The 26,323-nt window shown below is 37.0% G+C and overlaps 2 protein-coding genes across 5 annotated transcripts in view; one reads left to right on the top strand and one right to left on the bottom strand.

The window, feature by feature from the left end:
- The window catches only part of MED23 (mediator complex subunit 23), a 41,960-nt gene extending 30,862 nt beyond the window's left edge, over positions 1-11,098 (top strand). For all 4 annotated transcript variants that reach the window (XM_063724987.1, XM_024248506.3, XM_054558165.2 and 1 more), the window contains 9 exons: positions 452-622; positions 974-1,190; positions 2,814-3,050; positions 3,979-4,144; positions 4,689-4,761; positions 5,624-5,838; positions 7,402-7,522; positions 8,249-8,380; positions 9,999-11,098. In XM_063724987.1, coding sequence (XP_063581057.1) covers positions 452-622; positions 974-1,190; positions 2,814-3,050; positions 3,979-4,144; positions 4,689-4,761; positions 5,624-5,838; positions 7,402-7,522; positions 8,249-8,380; positions 9,999-10,166 — 1,500 coding nt within the window. In that variant the 3' untranslated portion in view covers positions 10,167-11,098. The remainder of the gene's footprint in view (positions 1-451; positions 623-973; positions 1,191-2,813; positions 3,051-3,978; positions 4,145-4,688; positions 4,762-5,623; positions 5,839-7,401; positions 7,523-8,248; positions 8,381-9,998) is intronic.
- A 2,685-nt stretch (positions 11,099-13,783) lies between these two features.
- On the bottom strand, positions 13,784-24,924 carry ARG1 (arginase 1). The gene is given in 9 exon segments (XM_054558167.2): positions 13,784-14,373; positions 14,625-14,761; positions 14,958-15,062; positions 15,409-15,503; positions 16,722-16,881; positions 18,834-19,017; positions 19,020-19,031; positions 21,439-21,511; positions 24,833-24,924. Coding segments are annotated over 9 exon segments (990 nt in total). The 5' UTR covers positions 24,890-24,924; the 3' UTR covers positions 13,784-14,206.
- Positions 24,925-26,323: the final 1,399 nt, after the last annotated feature.

The following is a 26,323-nucleotide window of genomic DNA, read 5'->3' as shown; positions in this document are numbered from 1 at the left end:
AAAAATTATATGGTGGTGATATTTGGAGTGGCATAGTTTAACGTTAACCCCTTAGCTGTGGAGCATAGATATAAAAGTAGTTATTATATTTTAGGGGAAATAATGTAAGTCTATAAATCAATAAGATATCAGGATAAGATGGAGGTGTAGAAAAAATATTTCTAGGAAACAGTGAGAAATCTTATCTGCTTAGGTGATAGATGTGAAAGATAGATTAAATTTTAAAAAAATAAAGATGGACATCCCAGGCAGAAGGAATAGTAAGGCAAAAATAGGCAAGAAAGGTCATCCATGTTTGGGGAATACTGAACAGTTGGTTTGGGATAGACTAGACGTCTAAGGAAATTATAATAGTGAGATTTTACTTTGTTAAAATTTAGGCTTTCAGATGGCCCTCATGATTTTACACAGGTTGAACATTTTCATATAATTTTTCTGTTGTTTTTCAAAGGCCATGCGTAGTCATGAAGGAAATGAAGCCCAGGTTTGTTATTTCATAATTCAGTTGCTGTTACTCAAACCAAACGATTTTAGAAATCGAGTAAGTGACTTTGTGAAGGAAAATTCCCCAGAGCACTGGTTACAGAATGACTGGCACACCAAGCACATGAATTATCACAAGGTACTAGTTCTAATTACTATTTCAGATAATCCTTTTAAAGCCATACTTGAGTATTTGATGAATTGATTTGGCCGTTTTCTCTCTGGTTCTGTTTTTTCTCTTGTCTATATAGAAGTAAGTTAGCTCTCTGAACTTCTTCAAGGTTTGAGAGTTTCTATAATGTTGAGAATAAATTGAAACTGCAGTTTTAGTGGACATAAGTACTTATATAAAAAGAAGTAAAGTATAATCAAGTATAACTTTAAATGTTTCCCTGCAAAAAAAAATCTAAACAATGCTTTCACATTTAGCTCTTTTAAGAGAATTTTTTTAAAAACGCTCTAACCATTTATCATCTTCTCAATTCCACAGAAATATCCAGAGAAGTTGTATTTTGAGGGCCTCGCGGAACAGGTAGATCCTCCCGTACAGATCCAGTCTCCCTATCTGCCCATCTATTTTGGGAATGTGTGTCTTCGATTCCTTCCAGTGTTTGATATAGTAATCCACAGATTTTTAGAGTTGCTTCCAGTGTCCAAATCACTGGAGACTCTACTGGATCACCTAGGAGGCTTATATAAATTTCATGGTGAGCTTTTTCAAATTTTAATTTCATCTAATACCTCCATTATCAAAAGTAGGATGGGCAGGATCACATAATAGTGTGTAATAGTGGCTCTAAAGGTTTTATTTTAATTATTTTAAAAATGAAGTGTTTTGAGGATAAGTACTATGGATGGTGCCATGAAGTATAAAATATACAACATAAAAATATAAACAAAAGTGTGAGTTCAGAACAGGGTGATGTTACTGTAAACTAAACAGATCTTGGCAGCCTTCTTGGGTGGGTAGGATTTGAACTTGATGCATCCAATTTATAGCAGCAGCAGGGAAAATACAGCATACGAGGCAGAAGGGATCATTTGGGGGAAATCATGGAGGAGATAAAATAAGGTATATTTGAAGAAAAATTGCTACGTTGGGTTGAATTGAAAATTCTTACCAGAGAGTTCTAGAAATAAGGTTGGAAAGACAGAGTGTACCTAACTGTAGATCACCTTGAATGCTAGGCTGATTTTATAATTGCAGATAATAATCAACTGGAAGTTATTGAGTATGATCATGGCATAGGAAACATTATTTCAGAAAGGTACATCCAGTTATAGTTGGCAGCAGTCTTGGGATGAAGCCATTACAAGGACATGTCAAAAAGCTCAGTTGTGTGATTAGTATCTAAGCAACAATGGTTGCATTGAAAATGAGAGAAAAGGGACAAATGGTCACAAAAGAAGAAACAGGACTTGATTGGCTGGTTATAAGGAGAATATTGAAAGAAAAAGACAACTGAAATTTTAAGCATAGTAACTGGAGAGTGGCAGGGTCAGTGACAGAAATGTGAAGGTCCTGGAGCAGCCACTGTGGGAACAAAGTGTTTGTCTGGCGGGCAGTCCTGCTTCATCTTTAAGATACCTTCCCTCAAAGCAGAAGTACGAATTGTGTGTTAACGTGATAGAATAGGCATAAAGTTCAAGTGAGCATTCTTTTAAAAACATTTTTCTTTTGGGTTAGGTAATATACATACTTGATGGGGAAGAGTATACAGTGAAAGGTAGTTAGTCCCATCCTGGCCTCCAGCTAGCCAGTTTCTTTTGTAGGCAGCCAATGTTACCAGTCTCTTGCCATCCCCTCTTAGATATCCTGGCTGGTTTTTTTGTTTGTTTTTAACACAGGTAAAATATAATACACATATTGTTCTGTACCCTGTTTGTTTCAACTTTATCATGTATTAGGGTTGGTCATTTGTATTAGTACATAAAGAGCTGCCTCATACATGCCATAATTTACTTTATCAGTCCCCTGTTTTTGACCTTTTAGGCTGTTTTTCATCTTTCGCTAGTGTAAACAGGGCTGCAATGACATCCCTTGTTGTATGTCAAGGGATTAAAATTTATGCAGGATAAATTTTCAGAAATGGAACTGCTTCCACTTAAATAAAAAAATATATAAATACAAACTATATATTACTAGAAACATTCTGAGCCTTCTGCATCTCCTCAGATTAAAATATTCATAGTATACAATTGCCCAGCATGTGAAGTTGTTTCATAAATCTTCTGAGCTGTTTTTCAGTTATCTGGAAAGCAGTTGATCAGTTTTTCACAGTTATTAGTAACCAGTTAAACATTGTGGTGTTATGTTTTTTTCTTGGCAGATCGTCCAGTGACTTATCTGTATAACACTCTGCACTATTATGAAATGCACCTGAGAGACCGCGCATTTCTCAAACGAAAACTCGTCCATGCGATCATTGGCTCTCTCAAGGATAATCGACCACAGGGCTGGTGTCTAAGTGACACTTACCTGAAATGCGCTATGAATGCACGAGAGGAAAATCCCTGGGTTCCAGATGACACCTACTATTGCAGATTGATTGGCAGACTAGTCGATAATATCCTTTTTATTGTGATTTTAGACTCCCAGAAATAATAGTATTTTGATTTATGAGAACATATTTTTTCTTTTAAAGTAATTTTTTATATATTTCAAGGTTTTAATTTTTTTTAAGATTACTTCCATTTTCATCTCTGTAAAGGTTTGAAATCTTAAATTAGCAGCATCACGCCAGATAGACTGAAATTCTATTAAAATTTATATTTTAGAACTTGAGGATAAGTGGTAAAAAAATTATATTTAAAAATAGACTTCATGGAGATTTGTTTCAAAGAAAAAATCTTATTCTTACATACTATGTTTTGTAGCACATGCATCTGTGTGCTACTGGAGAACGTAGGATCTTGTTACTTTAAAAAAATTAATGTCTGTATTAAATAATAAATGATAAAATGTATTTTTCTTTATTCAAAAGGTATATTTTAGTGAAAATATACTTGGATGTTTATTTCTTCATTCTGATTTTATATTTTCAGTTATTAGCACTGTATACTTAATGTCTATAACCATACCACTATTTTACTAGGTAGAGAAATTCTGCATAAATGAGCATGACTTATTTTCTTACACAAAGGAATTTATTTTCTGAAGCAAAAGAATGACTCATTAGAAAATAATTTTCATATTAATGTCTTATAACTATTAAAAGAAATAGGCTTATGAAACCTAGGTATACCTTGGTTGCGTCTGTGGCTATTATATGTCATATTTATAAGAACCCACCTGTAAGACCAACCATTTATACCTGTGGTTAGTCAAATGGTTGCTCTTAATACATTTCAATCATGTCAAACTCATTTGTATTTGGTTTGTATTTGCCTCTTAATCTCTCTAAGTGTAGGTAAATCACTTCTTGGCAGCTCATAATCAGATAAATTGACAATCAGATGAGATAGTCCAGTTGTTATTGCTTTAACTGTGTGCACCGATGGCTGGCAAATCTCCTGGTCCCTTTCCAAACTGTGACTGGAGATTCAATGAGTTTCCCAACCCAGCTGCCCATGCTCTCCATGTTACTTGTGTGGAGCTCATGGCCTTGGCAGTTTCAGGCAAAGAGGTTGGGAATGCCCTTCTAAATGTTGTCCTAAAAAGGTATGTATTCTGGTTCATGCAGTAAGATTTGTTGTTTATTTGTAAACAGAATGGTATTCTATTTGGAACTTTAAGACAAACCTGTTGCTGCAAGGCTGATGCACATTGGATGATGACTGTTTTCTGGTTCCAGATCTTGTCTTTGTGATATAGGAGTTATGGAATGAGCCCTGGACAGGATCCTAAGATCCGGGTTTGTTCCTACTTCTACTCATTAATAGCAGTTTGACATTTAATATAGGAATAATGTTAACTTGTCACTTAAAACAAGATTCTCTTCATCTTGTTTTCAAGATTTCAAGATTCTTTTAAAAATTAGCATGAAGTATGGGATAATGATTGGGGAGGAAGTATTTTTAAAAAGGCTTCTTGAGTTTTTATGCATATTACATTTTTATTCAATAAAAAATTCCCCATTGTTTTATTGAAATGGATTAGTTGTCGATCCTCTGAATTAGATATATTCTTTAAAAATAAGATCCGTTGTCAGCCATCTAAAATGTTTTTATAAATTCATACTTACATTCTTTTTTGCCGGTTGCAGTCAGCCTTTAGTGCCAAGAGAGAACATTACAGCATGGATGAATGCAATTGGTTTGATCATCACTGCCCTACCAGTGAGTTAATAATTGTGATTTGTACTTAGGGATGAAATACAGCCAGCTGTTCCATGTCAGCAAAAAGAAAAAGATGCATATAGGATGCCCTTGTACGGGACGTCATGCAAATTAATGAAGTATTTTATGTTTTTAAAGGTTTTTCATATTATTACTGCTTTAAAAATCTACAGTGACTAGTTTTTGCTTTTCTGTATTAGATCTAAATATATCTATGTGACTTACAGGTCTCTGCATTTTCTGGTACCACCTTTACCTATCCAACTTTAGTTTTTACATCATAGCCTGATGTAAAAACTCTTGGCCACTTAACATGTTGTATATCTACAGCCTTTGTTCCTGCAGATAGTGCTTAAGACATGTTTTAGGTACTTCTGAATGTGAGGGAATAAGACATTTTTCTTATTCCAGAACCTTCTTCTTCCATCACCTTCTCTAAAGCCTATTCATTCTTTGCTAGCTTAGAGCCTCCTTTCTCAGTGAATGAAGTCTTCCCTGACTTTTCCAGCTCACATGAAAACTCCTTTCTCTGACCTCCACACATATTTTTTTAAAGTTTATTATTTTTAAATAAATAATAAAGCTATAGATTTATTGTTTGATAAATTAATTGATTTACTGCATAGTATATATCAGGTACCTAAATGAGCTGGACAGATACATGTATGGAGCCCCCTAACTCACAGGTACTTCTCCTAGGTTGTTACTGACTTAATTTGACCAATTACAAAGTCACCCAACTGTATTGTGCAGAAGCTGGAAAAATAGAAAACTTTAAAGAAAGAAAACACTATTACTTTAGACTTTGGGGTGGAATGCTGGATAAGTGACATTTTTCACTAGCTTTCCTCCGATTTTAAAGGAGCCATACTGGATTGTTCTTCATGATCGAATTGTGAGTGTCATCAGCAGCCCCAGCCTGACGTCTGAAACAGAGTGGGTTGGCTATCCATTCCGCCTCTTTGATTTCACTGCCTGTCATCAGTCCTACTCTGAGATGAGTTGTAGCTATACATTAGCTCTCGCACATGCCGTGTGGCACCATTCTAGCATCGGACAACTTTCTCTCATTCCAAAGTAAGTATAATAATTTCTTAAAGAAATTTGACATAGGCTGGGTGCAGTGGTTCATGCCTGTAATCCCAGCACTTTGGGAGGCCGAGATGGGCAGATCACAAGGTCAGGCGATTGAGACCATCCCAGCCAAAATGGTGAAACCCCATCTCTACTAAAAATACAAAAATTAGCTGGGCATGGTGGTGTGTGCCTGTAACCCCAGCTACTCGGGAGGCTAAGGCAGGAGAATCGCTTGAACCAGGGAGTTGGAAGTTGCAGTGAACCAAGATCGCGCCACTGCACTCCAGCCTGGCGACAGAGTGAGACTCCATCTGAAAAAAAAAAAAAGAAATTGGATGTATTTCATTTTTTTCTAATCTCATTAACAGATGAGGTATATACTTCATTCATTAGAACAACTTGCGGCCGGGCGCGGTGACTCACGCCTGTAATCCCAGCACTTTGGGAGGCCGAGATGGGGGGATCACAAGGTCAGGAGATCGAGACCATCCTGGCCAACATGGTGAAACCCCGTCTCTACTAAAAATAAAAAAATTAGCTGGGCGTGGTGGCGTGTTCCTGTAATCCTAGCTACTCAGGAGACTGAAGCAGGAGAATCACTTGAACCCGGGAGGCGGAGGTTGCAGTGAGCCGTGATCGCGCCACTGCACTCTAGCCTGGGTGACAGAGCAAGACTCTGTCTCAAAAGAAAAAAAAAAAAAAAGAACAACTTGCAAAGTAAGTTAATCAGAAAGCTCCTTTTGCTTCAGAATTGTTTTTTAAAAATTGACCTGTATGTGCTAGTAATAATCTGGTAATCTAGTTTTCCACTATAGTTTGAAGAAGCTTAGTCAAATGCATGCTTTTTCCAGAATGTATCCCAAAAGTTACCTTTTAAACTGAATAACTGATATTATCCTATTTTCCTGATTATTTTTCTTGACCATAATAATGGTATTAATTAGATTGAAATTTCTCAAGAGTGGCATTTCTATTGGATTATTCTCTTTTTATTTCAGATAATTCACCTATCAGTAGTTTTACAATTAAGAATGACTTAAATCTGATTTAAACCCTGTCTTTAGTAGAAATACAAAAAATTAGCTGAGTGTGGTAGCAGGCACCTGTAATCCCAGCACTTTGGGAGGCCGAGGTGGGTGGATCACAAGGTCAGGAGATCAAGACCATCCTGGCCAATGTGGTGAAACCCTGTCTCTACTAAAAATAAAAAAATCAGCCAGGCATGGTGGCATGTGCCTGTAATCCCAGCTACTCAGCAGGAGAATCGCTTGAACCCAGGAGGCAGAGGTTGCAGTGAACCAAGATCACGCCACTGCACTCCAGCCCGGGCAACAGTGTGAGACTCTGTCTCAAAAAAAATAAATAAATAAAAATAATCAAGTGAAAGTAATAGCCAGTGAGAGATGTGAGATTAATTAGAAATATTATTGTTACCAAATTAAAAGGAACCTTAAAAAAATTGTATTTTATTGTAATACTTTATAAATACTGTATGAACAAAATTCAAACAATTTAAATAATTTCAAGTCACAGGAGATTTTTATTTTTATCTTCAAATTTTAGGTTTCTTACTGAAGTACTTCTTCCTATAGTGAAGACTGAATTCCAGTTGCTTTATGTATACCATCTTGTTGGACCATTTTTACAAAGATTTCAGCAAGAGAGAACTCGTTGTATGATAGAGGTAAAATATAATCTGGGTTTCCTGTGACATGATTAAATTCTGAAATATCTATTTAGGTTTCTTTACCAGTGTTATTGAAACTGCAGGTCACAACCATTAGTAGTGAAACTAGTTTAACAGGATCCAAGAGCAATTTTAGAGGACTTAGTGTGCCAGTAATGAATTTAGGGTGGGATGTATTGAATTGGAGATGCAGGGGAAACGCCCATCATGAAGGTTGAGAAGAGGTTAAGGATGGAGAAGTACATTTGAGATCTTACAGTGCAGAGGAACTAATTAAAATCATGAGAATGGATGAAGTCGGTCACTTCTAACAAGATGTCGCAAACAGGAAAGGACTCAGGAGTAGAACCTTAAAGCAAGAGCTACCAAATGGAACTAAGAAAGTATAATCCAAAGGCTCCCTAGGAGTGGAGTTATCCCAGACATCGAGAGATGGTGTCTAGAAAGGGGATTGTTTATCTCTTAATTTTAAGAGAAATTACTAAACTATGAAGAGAAATTTTATTTAAGCCTTGTCAGGGGCATTTGGTAGCGCTGTAGATTCTTTTATAAATGCAAGCTATATCATATCTCATGTGCATAGAGGTGTATATGGTATATGACAGTTCTACAGCAAAGACAGTATCCTCCAGTGCGAGTGTTGTAATGGAGCCCAGCTGCATCATGCTGAATTATTGAATCACTTTTGATCACTTAAATAATTTTACATTATTTGTTAAATAGATTGGTGTGGCGTTTTATGACATGCTGCTGAATGTTGACCAGTGTAGCACCCATTTAAATTACATGGACCCCATCTGTGACTTCCTCTATCACATGAAGTATATGTTTACTGGTGACAGCGTGAAAGAGCAAGTAAGTTGAATTTGTTTAATTATTTTTAATGATGTTTAATTTAGAAAACTTGAATATATAGTAATAAGACTTTTTTGGTTTGGGTGATTATTTTTATTTTGTCTAATTTTTTTTTTTAAGGAAAAAGGGTGGGTATGAGATCTTTTTAGGCAACAGAGGCATATTATTCTAGATGTAGTATTAAAGTAAATACATGTTATAATTTCTTGTACTTTTCCCCCTTGATATTTGCAACAGAACATCTGAAAAAGACCCAGAGGGTTAATTAATAGTAATCTCATTAGGGAGAAACAGTGGGATATGGCTGCTGAAATATGAGCAGAGAGGTTGTTGTGTTATGAGTAAAGGAGGTCCTACTTCTCCTGACACTCATGGTGACATTAGACAAACCATGGCATAACTAGAAGTCTAAAGTCAGGATTCTAGACTGATCCTGACTAGAGACTAACTCATGAAGAGCATTTAAAGAATATGGGAATGCTTATCCTGAAGAAAAAAGTCCTAGGGAATTATTTATGACCTCAGCATTTTGGAGGGTTTTCATTTGGAATAGGTATTAGATTTGTTCTGTGTCACTTTAGAGGGTGTATGAATTCTGGTAAAGTTAAAGGGAGGCCATCCTGACTTAGCATATGAAGAGGAACTTCCTAATGGGGATGTCTGAAAGTAGAAAAAGACCTTGAATCATAACTGAGTTTCCTATGTGTAGGAAACAGAATCTGGGCCATTTTAAAGGAGTGGAGGTAGGACAGATAGGGAAAGTTAAGTCCATCCTCCTGCCCCTCCCAGTACTTTAGGTTGAGCTACCAAGGAGGTTGACTCTTTTATGTCTCAGCAGCAGTGGCAAAGAGAGGTGACCTGTTCTCTCTCATGTAAGAAAGAGAGAAATTATATCTGCTTTTGTTACAACACAGAACATGCAGAGAAACTGTAAAAGAAATTATTTGTTTGTTTTATTAAAAAAGTATTCTTTAAATTTAGGCCTAAGAAACTTTAACACAAGGGAGTACAGAAAGGAAAAGGTCAAAGAGCATTTGAGTAAAGCTAAGAAAGCTGTGAAATGACTTGATGTGTTTGTCTCCTTAGTGTTTTTCAAAAGAGTAGATCTAATATTATTTAGTTAATTCCAAGTGTAAATTAAAACCAAAATAATTAGTTTTTTAGATAAATGTTGCAAACATGAGTTATTCAAAGAACTTTATAATTATGCTTCATGCTTCTGTAAAGATGGCATTTTAAAAGAATGATCAACTTACTGGATGTATAAAATTTCCAGTGTAAACTCTGCTAGCTTTTGTTAGTGGGATGACTGGCTAGCTAGATGAGTGGATACGCTTTTGTAAGTATATGCATATATATGAATATACATATGGTACATGTACAGACATGCATATGTAATATATAAGGGGTGTGAGTGAGGGAGAACATATTGTTTCTCATGCAAGAAAGAAATAATTGTATCTGCTTTTCTTAAAACACAGAACATGTTAAGAAACTTCTCATCTACCCCATGACACTCCTTAGTTTATTGTCTCCGGATATGTGTAAATCCTGCTTTAAATGTGAGAAGCTGAAATTTTCTGATTAAAGTACGTTTTAATGTGTTTTTATTTCTTAGGTAGAGAAGATTATCTGTAACTTAAAACCAGCTTTAAAACTTCGTCTTCGATTCATCACACACATTAGCAAGATGGAGCCCGCTGCAGTGCCTCCACAAGCCATGAACAGCGGGTCTCCAGCACCTCAGTCTAATCAGGTGCCCGTGTCTTTACCAGTAACTCAGTGAAGCCAGACTGTACTGTGGAGAAAGTGGAAATACATCCATCTTTGAGAGTGGACTCAAACCTTTTAAATCTGAATGCGATCACGCTATAGTGATATAGTAGAAGCAGTGATGATGTTCAGATTGTTTTATTTTGATTCAAATGATGAATCTGTTGACACCTTGTAACTCCCATCTCCCTATCTATATTTTTGTCTCTAAGAGACCAAGTAAGATACATGTTGTTCATATTCATAACAACTTATTAGAACTACGTAGGAACATAGAGGTATCTGTGATCAAATGACTTTTGTCATTGGCACTTTCAGTCTGTCCTATTCTAGCCGTTGTTTTTGTTTGTATTTTTTATTATTAATGACATATTTAGTCTTCAGATGTATTATTTTAAAGGCACCACACATGTAAAACAGTTATTACAAATATTTTTTACATAAATCTCTTCTGGTAGATTTTCAGAATAATAGAGATTTATATCAAGAAAAAGAATCTAGATTTTGTTGCATTGTAGGAGCAAACAAGTCTTCATATTCTTTTTAAAATGACTTGAAATTTTATTATAAATTTCCATAGTTTCCATCAAGGTCAACTGGCAGTTTTATTACCTTTGCTATGGACTCGAGCTTACTGTATAAAATTAGTTGGAAGCCATGTAAGAAAATAACATCTGAAAATTCTTGAACTTAGAATCATGCTTAAATGGTTGATTCTCCAATTTCTTTTTTTAAAAATAAGTTAATTGCTTTTGCAGGTTGACACTCTCACCTGACAGATGATGTAATTCTTCAATTTTTATAATCTTAAAATTTTTAAATTTTATATTTGTAAATACAGTACACATTTTATTTCTTGGATTTTGAGAGACATTGTTAATTTTGTGGGAATTGGCATTGTGAAAGACTTGAAAACTAATGAGTAAAGTCTGCTGAATGAATAAACCGCGTGATTGTTTCATGACTTCATTGGAATGAGTGTCGGCTGTGTGCCAGGCGGTGTGCCAGCTCGGGTCAGTTGGAAATGGAGTACTCTCTGGGTTCTACACTACAGTTGGTGACTGACATTGGCCTAGGAATTAAGAGTTACAGATTCTTTTAAAAAGAACTAGTGAATTTAACCAACTGTATTTCAAATTTGTATTTCTAAATACATTCCTCCTAGAACTTTATTTTCTTTGTAGCTCTTGTTATTGCCATCACTAAATCATTACTGGCCATGCAAGTCCAGCTAAAAATTTATATAATGGTAAAAGTAATTTTTGCAGACTTACTCTTTTTTTTTTTTTTTTTTTGGAGACAGAGTCTCGTACTGTCACCCAGGCTGGAGTGCAGTGGCACACTCTCGGCTCACTGCAAGCTCCACCTCCCGGGTTCACGCCATTCTCCTGCCTCAGCCTGCCTAGTAGCTGGGACTACAGGCGCCCGCCACCACGCCCGGCTAATTTTTTGTATTTTTAGTAGAGACAGGGTTTCACCATGTTAGCCAGGATGGTCTCAATCTCCTGACCTCGTGATCTGCCGCCTTGGCCTCCCAAAGTGCTGGGATTACAGGCGTGAGCCACCGCACCCAGTCCCTGTAGATTCATTCTTAAAATTACCCAGAAAAAATGCTAGAAATTATTTCAAGTGTTAATCTTAGCATAGCGTCAATATATTCTTGCTGCCTTGAGGAATTTATTGCTTTTTGATCCTAGAATGAGGATAAAATTGTGACACTAGTATTATACAAACAGAATAGAGGAAATGAAAATCAATATAATCACTTTCTTAAGGACATAAACATTCTAATTAATTTATTAAAAATTCAGTTTTCCCTCTCTAGCTTAAAAACATGGGAATATAATTTCCCTGGATAGGCTTTTAAATACGTTTTTAATCAGAGACTAATAGAAGACAAAAACTTTATTTGGGTTTAGAATACAGCAGACGGGAAAAATGCCTTTATATTTATCACATCCTAAAAGATTTTCTTTTTGAAAATTAATAGTAAGTTTAGAGTGGCTCTGTCCAGTATGACTCTGCAGTGATGGAAATGTTCTTTACCTGTGCTATTCAATACACTAGTTAGCAGCTACATTTATCTAGGAAGCATTTGAAATGTGGAACTGAATTTTTTAATTTTATTAAGCTTTAATTTAAATGACCACATGTGGCTACTGTATTAGACAATATATCTTAGAGTGACATCCATTATAACTGCTCCCATCTAAAAGTAATTCAATAAAATATTTATCTTTCAAAGGCCTGTAGGAGTTAGAGGTAACAGTTTTTAAATTCTGTGTTACATTTGAAAAATCAGATTGTAGGGGCTCTTTATCATATAGCTGTTAAAACAAAAACACAGGAGAAATCCATTCATGGAGCCTACCTTTTTTACAGAACCCCCTGGGGTTTTCACATGAATTGCTGGGAGGAGAAAAACTTTGCTTCCCTTGTTTTGATTACTGTTTACTCTGGTTTGTTTTTTCCATTTTCCTTACTACACTCCAGAGCCAAGATGAGTTTTTAGGATATAGCTAATGAGATATGCCATTATTGCAGTGAGTGAAGGGTGAAACGTTGGAAGCCAGAGGTAATTTTAGATGACATCCTCAGGTGAATTAGTAATTATTAAAAACAAACTAGCAATTTGATTTATGTGGCTCCTGAATAGATTTTGGGGCATATGGTTTTTTTTGTTTTTTTTTTTTCAGGGTCTCATTCTGTTGCCCAGGCTGGAGTGCAGTGGCGTGATCTGAGCTCACTGCAACTTCTGTCTCCTGGGCTCAAGCAGTCCTCCCGCCTTAGCCTTCTGAGTAGCTGGGACTACAGATGTTCACCACCATGCCCAGCTAGTGTGTGTGTGTGTGTATTTTTTGTAGAGATGGGGTTTCGCCATGTTGCCAGGCTGGTCACAAACTCCTGGACTCAAGCTCCTTGTCCTCCCAAAGTGCTGGGATTACAGGTGTGAGCCACCACATCCAGCCAGGAATATCTTCCACCTCCCAAAAGGCTACTTGAATAGCAACCATGTTTTTAAAATATTAACCAAAATCATGTTTGAGGTTTAGAAAAAGTAAAACGTGGACATCTAGCCCAATGAACTTGGAGATTGCCCAAACCTATTATTACCCGTTTTACAGTTGAAGAAACCAGAGCCAGGGAGTTTAAATAGCCTCAAGGCCTCACAGTGTTTTGGGGATGATGATTTCACTGTGACTTTTCAAATGTTTTGTTTTTTAATTTTTTTTGTTTTTAAGAGGCAGTGTCTCACCTGTTGCCAAAGCTGGAATACAGTGGCGCAGTCATAGCTCATTGCAGCTTTGAACTCTTGAAATCGAGTGATCCTCCTGCCTCAGCCTCCAGAGTAACTGGGACTACAGGCATGTGCCACCACACCCAGCTAATTATTTTATTTTATTTTATTTTTTTAGAGACAGGGTCTTGCTGTGTTGCCCAGGCTGGTCTCAAGCTCGTGGCCTCAAGAGATCCTCCCATCTTGGCCTCCCAAAGCAGTGGGATTATGGGCATGAGCCTGTAATTCATAAATACGTCCTGCTTAGTAGTTTTAAGCAGGACGTATTTATGATGTGGGGGGTGTGTGTGTGTGTGTGTGTGTTGCACGTATTTAGAAATATGTAGACAATATAATCTTGTTATAAAGAGTTTATTATAAAAAAATCACATCTTTTGAATGACATGGACACATAGTACCTTTCCAGATGGGGTAGCTTTGTCTCCTGATTCCAGGAGTCCCACTCTATGCGTGGGGGCTTATGTAAGTGTGCTTATTTTTAATGCCAGCAAATTTTTAATTGGAAATCAATGTATGCTTCTCTTTCTAAGGATAAGTCTTTTGCCAAGTTAGAAAATATAAGCTTTTAAATTTCAAAAAAGTTAGAATTTCCACATCTTGAATTTTATACCAAGAGGGAATTTGTAGAGTATACTAATTGGAAAAACATTTTTCTGAAAGAACAAATCTTTAGGAGGATAACTCTATGCTTAAGAAAATGATTAGCTTTCTAATTATGCCATTAGCTATGAGATTTATATCGGATGTTTCCACATTTACTTAGGTGGGTTAAGGTAGTCAATAGGCTTGTGATTACCCTCCCGAGCAACTCCGAAACAAGCCAAGGTTATTGCTACTGCTGTGTTCACTGTTCGAGTTACTTCTTCTGGTGTCTTCCCCAGCAATGGATTCACTTCCATTATATCTAATCCTGAGAGTAGCCCTACAACAACAAATTGTAATAATGTAATTTATAAAATAGTTGACATTTTGAAATTAGCACAGACAGACTTGAAAGATTATCCACTAACAGAAAAAGGTGGTAACCTATGGAAAACACTTTAGTTATTGCATCTTGTGACTGATGGACATTCTGAAAGTGTCAACTGGGACTTGGTTTTCAGGTCAAGGAGGTATAAATATATATTAGTCAAGTGTACACTTGCTTCTCTATTCCCTCAGATTGCTAACTACCTGTTTTGTAGATTTCTTCTGTGATGTAGAGACCTTCTCTGTATGTCAGACCTCCCACAACTGGTGTGCCAGTAGCTGGTGTGAAAGATGGGTCCAGTCCGTCAACATCAAAACTCAGATGAATTGGCCTTTTCTTTCTTTTAAAAATTGGGAAAGGATTTCAGTTTAAGGTTGATGGCTTCTCATTTCATAGATAAATAATCTGTTACCTTGTTTTATAAAAAGTAGCAACCCATTATTTCACGTAAAGACTTTATTAATAACTTACATTGGTTAATGTCAGTAGCAACCTTTTATGTTACACACAGGTGTGCACACACAAAAGAATCCTACCTTCCTAGTAGATAGCTGAGTGTTTCTTCCATCACCTTGCCAATTCCTAGTCTGTCCACTTCAGTCATTGAAAAGTATTTAATGCCTAGAGTTTTCAAAATGTAGCTGTAAAAGAGAAATTAAGATAATTATAATTAGTAAGGCTGACTGTGCCTGCCTGTCTCCTTTTAAGGGAAATATAAATATAGTAAAATATATAAAACATTTAGGTTCTGTGAACCTAACTCAGTATAGTTTTATTTGTATTTATTTTTAACAGCAAGTCAATTGAGATTTAATTGCCTGGATATATACATATGTATGTACATGTATATAAATATATGTGTGTGGGTGTATGTGTGTGTGTGTGTGTCTTGATGTTTAATTTTCTCTCATAGATTTGGTCAGTAAAGCATATCTAGCACACAAAGGGACAAAAATGAAGGCAAATCACATCAAGGAATAAGCTTACTGTTCCCCAGGGTCCACATCTCTCAAGCCAATATACACAATATCCTTGGCAGATATGCAGGGAGTCACCCAGGAGAATCCTGGCACATCGGGAATCTAAAATTACAATGTTTTCACTTGGTTATGTATGATTCTCTTGAACAAATCCTACATTCAAAGGTAAAGACACTTACTGGATTGCATATATCTTATATTTAGAATATAAATATAGAAGAAATCATGTAAAAATAATACACAATTAAGAAGAGGATGTGTGCCTCCCCTTGATTGCTTTGACTTTGCCTTGAACCACTTGGCATTTACCCACTTTGTGCCCCATTCCTGCTGGGCCCTTCTTTCCCGGGGCTCCTCTATAAAGAAATGATTGTGCTCCCATTACTTTGGTAGCTTCCTTCTTTACTTCCCTTTCTCAGTAAGTCCTTAATCCAGAGGATGGCCTAGAGCAGCTGAGGGAAATTTGTGACCTGTCCTTTGGTTATTCTTCACATGATAATATGATGATATCTGCTTTGTCCTCCAGGACGTTTAGTTTTTCCCATGTACTGGGTAGATACTTTGCAAGTTTATAAACCCATCCCTTGGTCATTAGTTCAAAAGACATTATTTCTGAGCATTTAACATAAGGAGGTTTTAACCTCTTGTATCATCATAAGGACCAAATGTTATATCAATAAAAACTGTTCTTATTGATATACTTACTATGGCATATCGACAAAGTTATAAGCTGTAATATTAAATCTTAATCTGACATTTTATTTTCCATCTTTTAGAAAAGAAGTTTCTAGGGAGCAGGGAGATAGTTCTTTCTCTTATGATTTAGATAGGTGCTTCTCCCAGTAAATATATTAGTTCATAAACCATTGTATCTGAAATTTTAAAATTTCTTTTTTGAAAAGGCTCTATGATATAGAAGGACTACTCAGTAAGAATGCAGAACTGTGGCATGTAGTGGAAAGAGGAAGGAATGAGGAGACCTGGTGCTAGCCCTTGCTTCACTATAGACTTGGCATATATCTTGAGCAAGTTGGTTAACCTCTGAACCTCCACTGACCTGTTTATAAATGATTACTCTCTGCCTCACCTACTAAAAGGATAGTTTAACGATTAGCAGAGAAAATATATATTAAGTCAGTTCACAAGGCAGAGATAGAGAGCCTCACTGCCTTTTATCAACCAACCCTTTGCTTATTGGCTGCAGAGAAAATGATTTGAGATTACACCAAGAATAAGATAACATGGACTCATTTCCCTTCCACCTCCTGAATGTCTACTAAAAAGTATTCTATTGCACTAGAGTACCAACCAGTCTTTTACCTTTCCTTTTAGTTCCCTCAGGAGGAAAGATACAGGTTGTCCATGTAAGTTTCCACTTGTGGTTGTCAGTGGAGTGTTGATATCAGTGTGAGCATCCACCCAGATGACTCCGAGATCAGGGTGGACCCTGGCATGGCCAGAGATGCTTCCAATTGCCAAACTTTTGGGGAAAAAAGTTTGTGTGAACATCAAGTTTGCAGTGTCACTACATACATCATATTATTCACTCACTTAATGCTCCCACTTGGTTTTCCTTTAAGTCACAGTGTCTGATATTTCTGATAGGTTCTGAATTGGAGATGCCAACTAGTTATAACAATAGAGAAAGCATAACTTACACTTAACGCTTACTAACTAGTTATATTTACATCGATTGCATTACTAAAAAAAATTGTGATTTTTTTCCCAAAACCCACCTTGTAAGAAAACCATGATTAGAGCTTAGCCAAAAAAATAAATGAGTATAAAAATACTAGCCACACAAGAAATTCCTTAGCATGAGACACTGTTCAATTCTCAGAGTTAAATTTGGATCATTTTCTGCACACTCATCTCTCCTGGTAAATACTTAATTCTCTCATGTGAATTATGACAAAGTCGTAGAATTTTTCTTAAAATCCAGCTCTTTATAATTTGAGAGCATCACTCAGAAGTTCTTACATGTTCTTACTCAAAAGTTATTCAGCCAGCGTATGGCGTGTGTTCACTCATTCTATTCAATGCATCTAGTTACCCACTCAACCAGGAACAAAGTTCATCCCAAATACTTCAAGCTCCAGACATTTTGCTGGAATGGAAGACATAAATGATATCTTGCACAGAAGTTGAAAGTTAGGATTTATTAGGTTGGTGCAAAAGTATTGTGGTTTTGCCATTTAAAAACTGCAATTAATTTGCACCAAGCTAATACTATACAATGCCTGTATTCTCCCATTTGTGAATGTTTAAGTATCATTCAGAGAATCATGAGCTTTTATATTCTCAAAGTGGAAGCAATCATGCCTTAATGTTCAGGTATGGATTATTCAGTGTGATGTCTGTTTTCCCTTCAGGTTTCTTGTCTTTTGCCATGTGCCATTCTTAAAGTTTCCACTTAACAAATTTCTCCACTTAAAAAAGAAAGCGAGCCTCAGTTTCCCAATTGCAGTTTTGATACAGAGGCCTTGGTGACAGTTTGGCTTTAGAAGAGGAAGCTGAGGAGGCCTGAAGTCACTGACTGCTCAAAAGCCATAGAAGTGTTTCTGCTTTTAGATCTAATTAGGCCTCTCTGGTAAAATTATCCTAGGCCTTGGAAGTAAATATTTAAAAAGGCTCATGCACAAAAATGGTCTTTGCCACATTATTTGTAATGGTGAAAATTATAATGCAACCTGAATATGCGACAATATGTACATATATAGTGATGTAACCCCTTGATGAAAAATCATGTAGCAATTAAAAAACTGATGCTTATGATGCTTATGCACATCCCATGAAGCAACAAGGAAATTTGCGCTGTAGAGTGAGAACACAACATACACATCTGTCTCTCTCTCTCTCTCACACACACACACACACAAACACACATGTTAAACAAAGTCATCATGTACAAGGGAAAAAAAGATGCCATGAAAGAAATGTGCCAGATTTTCAATTCTGGTTGAAATGGTTGCTAGAGAAGTACAATTACCACATTTTCTTTTCTTGTGTGTGTGTCTGATTTCAAAAATGTTTTGATCATTACTTTTATAATGAAAAACACATTCTTTGAAATTGTTGACCTATATGAGTTGTATATATTATCGGCAATTAAGAACAAATAAGCTATGAATTGCCTCACATACTTATTTAGAAATGTAAGCTTGTGATGAATATTTAGATGAAATCCATTCGTATTTCATACATTTTCTGCTGTACTAGGTCAAAATACAGATATTGTAAGACTTCAAATTGAGCTAAGTCTGTTTCTATAATAAAGTTAGTAACCTATAAAATTTTTTTAAAGGCAGAAAATTTGATATAAAATACAGGTCAATGGTTTTCTGTCTATATTTCTATATTTTCTCTCTTCTTATGGCCTTGGTTACACTTCCTTTGTGCCAGATTCCCATAGACACAGTTATTCAACAAGACCTGTGGTCTCCGCCCAGCACCAGGCTGATTCTTCCGTTCTTCTTGACTTCTGCCACCTTGCCAGCCAGCTGCTCGCTTGCTTTTCCCACAGACCTTGGATTCTTCACAATTTGAAAGGGACTGTCATTAGGGATGTCAGCAAAGGGCAGGTCCCCATAATCTTTCACATCACACTCTAAAATTAAAAGTTTTGAGTTACTAAATTAAGAAGTAGATTATAAATCAGTCTGTGTAGGATGATCTCAATTGTATAAAACAGGCATATATTCACAAGTATAAGCAAAGGAAAAACCTGAAAGGTCTGTAAATCTCGGGAAGGTAGACCCATGTCTGCTTTTGCTTGACATCGTGTTACCAGTACCACACACTGGTGCGGCTGTATACCGGGCTCTCAGTGAGCACTTCTTGAATCCATCCAGTTAAACTAGACACCAAAATATAACAGTGATAATCTGGTTTGGGCTTAATAGGGAATGTCACTGTCTCTGTCTCTGTCTCTCTGTCTCTCTCTGCTTATGTGATTTTTACCTTTCTATAGTAAGCATGTTTCATTTTGATAATAATTAAATACATATATATCGATATATATATGTATTCTCAGAAAATTTAGAAAGCACTGGTGTATTTTCATCTGGAGATACACACACACAGACACACAAAATATCCATTGAACCTGCCTCATAGTGGTATTATTATAAATAAATAAGAATATGTGAATATGTGCTTAGCACTGAGCCTAACACTTTGGAAGCTTAGGAAATAAAGCTTTTTAGTTATTCTTTTTAGTAAGGAAAAATTGCAAGTAACCCCAAATTCCTAAGGACTGGGTGTGCTCCCTAAAAGGCCTTGAATTAGGCTTGAAAAGTAGATAGTCTCATGTAAAACTGTGATATGGTGTCAGTTTGGTGTTCTGAACTAATTGGCCATTAAATATGGTATTTGTTACATGTCTGTGTGAATCTGATTTAGTAACGCCTCCAAGAAATTTCACCTGATACAACACGTGACCAAATTATGCTTGTCAGTTAAGGGACAAGTCCATTTTCCCAAGCATTCTGTTCTCTACTGGGTGTCTGTATTTGTCTTTTTTTTTTAAAAGATTTATGAAGTGTAATTCTTGTTCACTAAAACTCACTCATTTTAAGTGTGCAGGTCAATGAGTTTGAAAAAATCTAGTCTTGAAACCACCACCACAATCAAGATTTAAAACACTTCCATTCTCCCTCGAATTCCATCCTGCCCCTTTAGAGGTAATTCTTGCCCCCAACCCCCAGGAACTGCTGATCTGCTTTCTTTTGCTATGATTTTGTCTTTCCAGAATGTCGCATCAGTGGAACCATGCAACGTGTAGTCTTTCGTGTCTTATCATGCTGGTTTTGAGATCTACCATGTTCTTGCCTGTGTCTGCAGTCCATTCCTTTTTCTTTTTTTTTTTTTTTGGAGATGGAGTCTCACTCTGTCGCCCAGGCTGGAGTGCAGTGGCGCAATCTCAGCTCACTGCAACCTCTGCCTCCGGGTTCAAGCCGTTCTCCTGCCTCAGCCTCCCAAGTAGCTGGGACTACAGGCTCATGCCGCCACACCCAGCTAATTTTTTGTATTTTTACTAGAGACAGGGTTTCACTGTGTTGCCGAGGCTGGTCTCAAACTCCTGAGCTCAGACAGTCCGCCCACCTTGGCTTCCCAAAGTGTTAGGATTACAGGCCTCAGCCACCGTGCCCGGCCAGTCCATTCCTTTTTATTGTTGAGTACTATCTCATTGCATGGATGTGACACTTTTTGTTTAACCATCTACCAGTTGATGGGCATTTTGCTGTTTCCATTTTTTGGTTATTATAAATATTGCTGCCCCCAAACATTCAAGTACAAATCTCTTACCCAAGAGAAGTGGAAACATATCCACCAAAGATTTGTACTTGAATGTTTGTAGTTATACTTCTCTGCACCCAGGAGTAGAACTGCTGGGTCAAAATGTGAATATATGTTTACCTGAGAAACTGCCCACCTACTTTCAAAGTGGCTGTATCATTTGCATTCCCATCAGAAATATATGAGGGTTCTAGTTGCTCCACATGCTGACCAACACTTTATCAGAATCTTATATGTAAAGATAACAGAAAACTGAGGCCATACTTTAAAAATATATGTAAATTTACATTTGCATGCTTATGTATATGTATGTATATATACAGACTGCGCAAACACTAGGCGCTGTTGTTATTATCATTATTACTGTTTTATTTTATTTTATTTCACAAATAGGGGTCCTCTTTCTAGTACCATACTTCCTGCTGCACCTTGCCTTCTATTTGCTGTTCTCCCGGCTCCCCTACCATCCACCCCAACCCCCGTTCTTGCACATGCAATTTATCTTATACCATAGTTTGGCTGGAAAGACAAAATATCCGAGTGAGGATGTACATCCAGCAATGCTTCCTGAGCATTCTCCCCATGCCCTGCTCCTTTTGTAGGATGTGTTTCTCAGGTTATAGCCAGTACTGCAATTCTGGTGTAAATATTCCAGACACACTCCAGGTTCACAGGGGCCTGCTCCTTCCTTCAGAGTGGGGAAGAAATCAGGCTGATCATTTTTCAACTTAAAAATTACCTTGTTCTTTAAGTTTCTCAAGCAGACCAGCCTTTCTCAATACTGTAGGGCCTTCTTCCACCCCTTCTCGTGGCTGAACAATTAAAAAATAAAGTACTTCAGACATTATCATGACCATCAGATGCTCACAGCAGGAACCCTTTTCATTATTTAATCAGTTGGACTGTAACTATCATTTTTTGAGCTCCTACAGAGCCAGGAATTTACATCATCTCTTTTAATCTTCACAGCAAGGTAGACTGAATGACTTTTATGCCAAACAGAAAGAACTAGAATCACAAAGGTTATATGGTTTTCAGACTGGCACACAGCTAATAAGTGGCAGAGCCTATGTTCATATTCACATCTTTGGATTCCAAAACCTGCATCCCCTCTTCCCGTCAAACCGTGTTATCAACACAGTGAACACGTAGTTTGTGCAAAAGCAGTCTGGTAGATGAGATCCAATAATGAAAAGGCTTTTGACTCAGAGTCCCTCGTAAGCTGATAGGAGATATGGGCATTTGACCCCAGTTACAATACATAGCTTCTTCAGTGATGATATAAAATGTCCTAGTAACAAAAACAGGATGCCCTTAACACTATCGGGGACAGGGTGTGTCAGTAAAGGCTGCAAGAAATAAATGCTGTTTAAGCTGAGTCTTGCGACATAAGTATGTAGTTAGGAAAACAAGACAGAGTGATGGAGAAACTCTGCAAACCAAGAGAACGATTGGGCAAAAGCATCGAAAGAGTGTGACATGAAAGAGACCTACGTAAATGTACTCACATCAGTAAGCTAGAGCTCTTGGAGAGAAAGCAGGCAACAGAAAAAGTCATCACCTGGGAGCTGAAAACTACAAACAAAGACCAACCCAGTAATTTCAAGTTTTGGCCTGCTTACACAGTAGATGGGAAGTTCTACCCTTGCTGTTTTGACGTTAGGGAAGCTAACACTCTTCCTCCAAGGGGCAAGTCTTCCTCAGCCCCCTGAACAATTGGAGGTCCAAAGGCACAGATTCTTTTCTGTATCTTTCTGATTTTAATTTCCAACAGAGCTTTTAGATGCAGAAGACTATTACATGTTGTCAGATGAGACAATGTGTTAAAAGACACGTGTGTCTATCTTTAGGATTGGGGCTGTGGCATCAAAGTAAGCAAATATTTCTTCCCCATTCAAAGGAACAGAACACTTGCCCTGGGCGCCAAGCAAATCCTTGATGTCAAATTCCTGTCCCTGGCAGCAAGGGATCCGCCCTATCCTCTGCCTGACACATTTTGCTTCTTTACTCCCTTTTTGCTTGACACACCTCCCTCTCCCCAATCAAGTAAACATAATTTCTCCTTCTTTCGACCCCAATAGGGTGCTGCTTGGTTCATGTTTTGCCTTTAGTTTTGTGTCTGTTTTTGTATTTTCCTCATTGTTTGATTTCAGTCCAGCTTGCTTTACACTTGGGGCACTATATTTTGTAGTGTAGAGCTGACATATAGTAGATACTCAATCCTCAGTTTGATAAAACTCATTGGCTTTTTTACCCTTCTCCCTTTCAGATTTTAGAACAAAGCTCATAGACCTCTTAGTTGACACTATATTTGCTATAACACAGCCATTAAATTTTCTAGAATTTTTTTTATTTGTTTTATTCAAATGGCTTCTCGTGATTGGGCTTTCCTCTTGCTTGCTCTATCTGCCGACTTTGGAAATTGCTTTGTCAGCTCCACCGACTTTCTAAGCTGGGCCCAATCCCTAAATGGCCACAAGTATAAGGTCGCCTTTGGAGTTGAATAGTCTGAAGAGACATCAGTGCAAATCAAGGGCATAGGCATTGGAATCAGATTATCTTGTCTGGACTTATGCAGTCAAGGCTGTGTGACGTTGAGCATATTACCAAACTTCTCTGAGCCTTTTTTTAACCCAACTGTAAGGTAAAAATAATACCTACCTTATTGTTTGTTCACTGCCTTGCAAGCCTTTCAAGGAGGTGAGACAGGGATGAAGCCCTTTCTCAGACTCAACATTTTAGTCATCTGCCCTCTAATCCTTTCCTTTTGCTTATTTGTCAAACTTGTACCTCCTTTAGGTGGGGACAAATACTTAAATGTTGGCCATTCTATCCTCTCTACTCTATGACTGAGTGTAAAAAATCTCTCTCTCTTAGTCCTTACAATCAGTCATGAGACAATGAACTCCATCCTCATGACCTTGTTTTAATGGGAGGAGGGTGGTAGAAGGAGACTTGCTTCCCTTTTGTGAGGTTTTTAAATTATATATTTATTATAACCTGTTCAAGAGTGGGTGAGAACAGTGTGGATTTTAAAAGGAACACTTCTGTGTCAGCAAAATGTCCCTGTGTTTGGGAGAGACTTTTGGAGGATTTCCAGGGGAAGCAAAGTAGTATTTACTGACAGTCCAAATGCAGTTTGGGCCTCTAACCTCTGGCCTCTCTCAATTTGTTTTGCAGTAAAAAGTCAGAGTACACAGCAAGGGTTCCAAATTAAGAGAAAGCAAAACGCTGCCCAGATCCTGAGAAACCTGGAGAAAATCAACCTTAGCAGTTTCAACTCACACATTGTCTTGTTTGATTTTGTTCTTTGTTTTTTATCCTCTTTAAGCACAGATGCATGTTGAAGTCTATGGTGTTCTGTCATCACATTCTCTTTACTAGAATAAGTGTGCCCAGGCAGAAAGAAAAGTGTATTCAAATGTTGCTGGCATGTGTGGATTCATAGCTGTGGCTCTAAGGAAGTCTGGGAGTTTCATAAATCCATTAAAATTCTTTTAGAGTTGCCAGCCTGCAGTAGGATTTTCTTTCTTTTTTTGTTCTTTTTTTCCCCTTCCAAGTGAGGCACATAAAAGATTCTACCTAGTCCATGAATGAACAGTTTCATAGAAACATTAAAACCCTAACATAACATGAATTATTCACAAAGTTGCATGAAACAATAATATTTAGGTTATCCAAATTATAAGAAGTCTGAAGGTTACCACCAAACTATTAAATTTTTCTAGGCATTAATTACATAACTAAACAAATGTATTTCTTAAAATTCTCTCTTCCTCTACATACACACAGTAACATCAAAAACAAGAGCAACTAAACCTAAATGAGTACCTACAATGCAGAAAGAGTCCATTTCAATTCAAAGAAAAATATTTTCTCCTAAAAAATGTGAGAAAACATTCTGTAGGTTCAAATGAATTTAGCTTTGGCTGAGATCACGAGCCACAAAAGTAAGTGGATATGTGACTATAATTATACAATGTTGGAAAATGGTGAGAGGACTTTAAAATATGCATTTCCAGGCCAGATTGTATCAGAAAACTGAACTAACTAGACAATAGCACCTTACAAATTTTGAAGTCCAAAATTTTCAACTGAATTCCAGGAATTCAAAGAAAGACTTTTTTCCTTACCTGTCCCTTTGAGAAAGGAGCTCCAATAATCCCTATGGTTCTGGACTTGGCGCTCATGCTCTGACACTTCTCTTTGCTGCACTTGAGCTCTCCAGTCAGTCAACCCTCAGTGACAGAGGGCACATCTTTTTTTTCCATTTATACTTGGGTTGAATAAACAACTTTTATTCTAATGAGGACAGCTGGCTCCACCCACTAAACCAAAGAATGATAGTCAACAGTCTTGCAATTGTTCATACATGGAGTAACTATAATTCCTCTGAGTCTAGGTCTCTAATTAAGTGACAATTACTCATGTTCTTACTTCACACCCTTTTAAAAAGCCAGCCAGATGACATTAACCTGACTTAGACAATTGACAAGTTTCACAACTACAGAAGAAGTCCTATTGTTCTGGCTCAGCGTACTCAGGGCAAGGCACTTTCCTCCTCCAGATCTCTGAAGACCTCCTTGTAGAAGAAGGGCCAGGCTTGGCAAGATCGTCTGTCACATCCCTTCCAACCCTAACATCCTGAGTTGAGATTTCACACATGAGGGTAAACGGTTAATCCATGAGACACATTTCATAAACCTTTAGGGTATAATATAATAAAGAGTATATAACTTTCTTTTTTGATTATTCCTTTAAAAAATTAGTTACTTGATTGGTAACCCAGAGAGGTTACCATTTTTGAAGTACGGTGTACAGGAAAATAATTGTAGAATCATATCATAATCAAAGTATAGAAATAAAATGGCTAACATTGAGTTTTTACCACATGTCAGATGCTGTTCTGTTTCAAAATACCGTATTTAATATTTATACCAATTTTATGTGAAGTCTCATCATTGGTGCCATTATACTGACGAAGAAACTGAAGCTCAGAGACGTTGCCAACATAGGTTGTAGAAGAAAAGCCGGGATTCAGTGTCTGGCATTCTGAATCCACTTAACCGTTGAGCTTTATAGTCTAAATGCTGGGGAGGCGTCAACCTCTATGCCCCGCTGCCATTTGTCACCATGCAAAAGTATGAATTTAAAATAAAGGCACCTTAAAGATCCTTCCGACTTTAAAATTATGTAATTGTAATTTAAAGGGAAAATACACTTAGTAGAAACTAATTTCTTTTTCCTATTGGTGAGAAAGAACATTTTGGAATTTAAATTCCATGAGGTCAGAGAATTTTGTCTGCTGTATCCCCAGGGCCTAGAAGAGTGTTGGTATACAATAGGCACTCAATAAATATTTATTGAATGGATAAATGAGGAAACCAAAGTCTCATGGGTCCATTTTGATAGGACTGTTTTCCAAATAGGTTTCCTACCTTTTTCTTGTGGGTTTGCTTGTATATCCTAAATATTTACTTGTGGTATTCCTCATATTGCCTAGATATTAACCTCTTATAGCATTGACATTGCAAATAACTTTTCCCAACCTGTCAGAAATCTGATAACTTTTTATATGTTATCACTCAAAATCCTCAATTTTAAAACAGACACTTGTATAATTT

The sequence above is a fragment of the Pongo abelii genome, chromosome 5 (assembly GCF_028885655.2).
Source record: "Pongo abelii isolate AG06213 chromosome 5, NHGRI_mPonAbe1-v2.0_pri, whole genome shotgun sequence".
In the NCBI taxonomy this organism is placed as follows: Eukaryota; Metazoa; Chordata; class Mammalia; order Primates; family Hominidae; genus Pongo; species Pongo abelii.
Note: the sequence above shows the minus strand (reverse complement) of the source record. Positions and strands in the feature narration are given on the sequence as shown.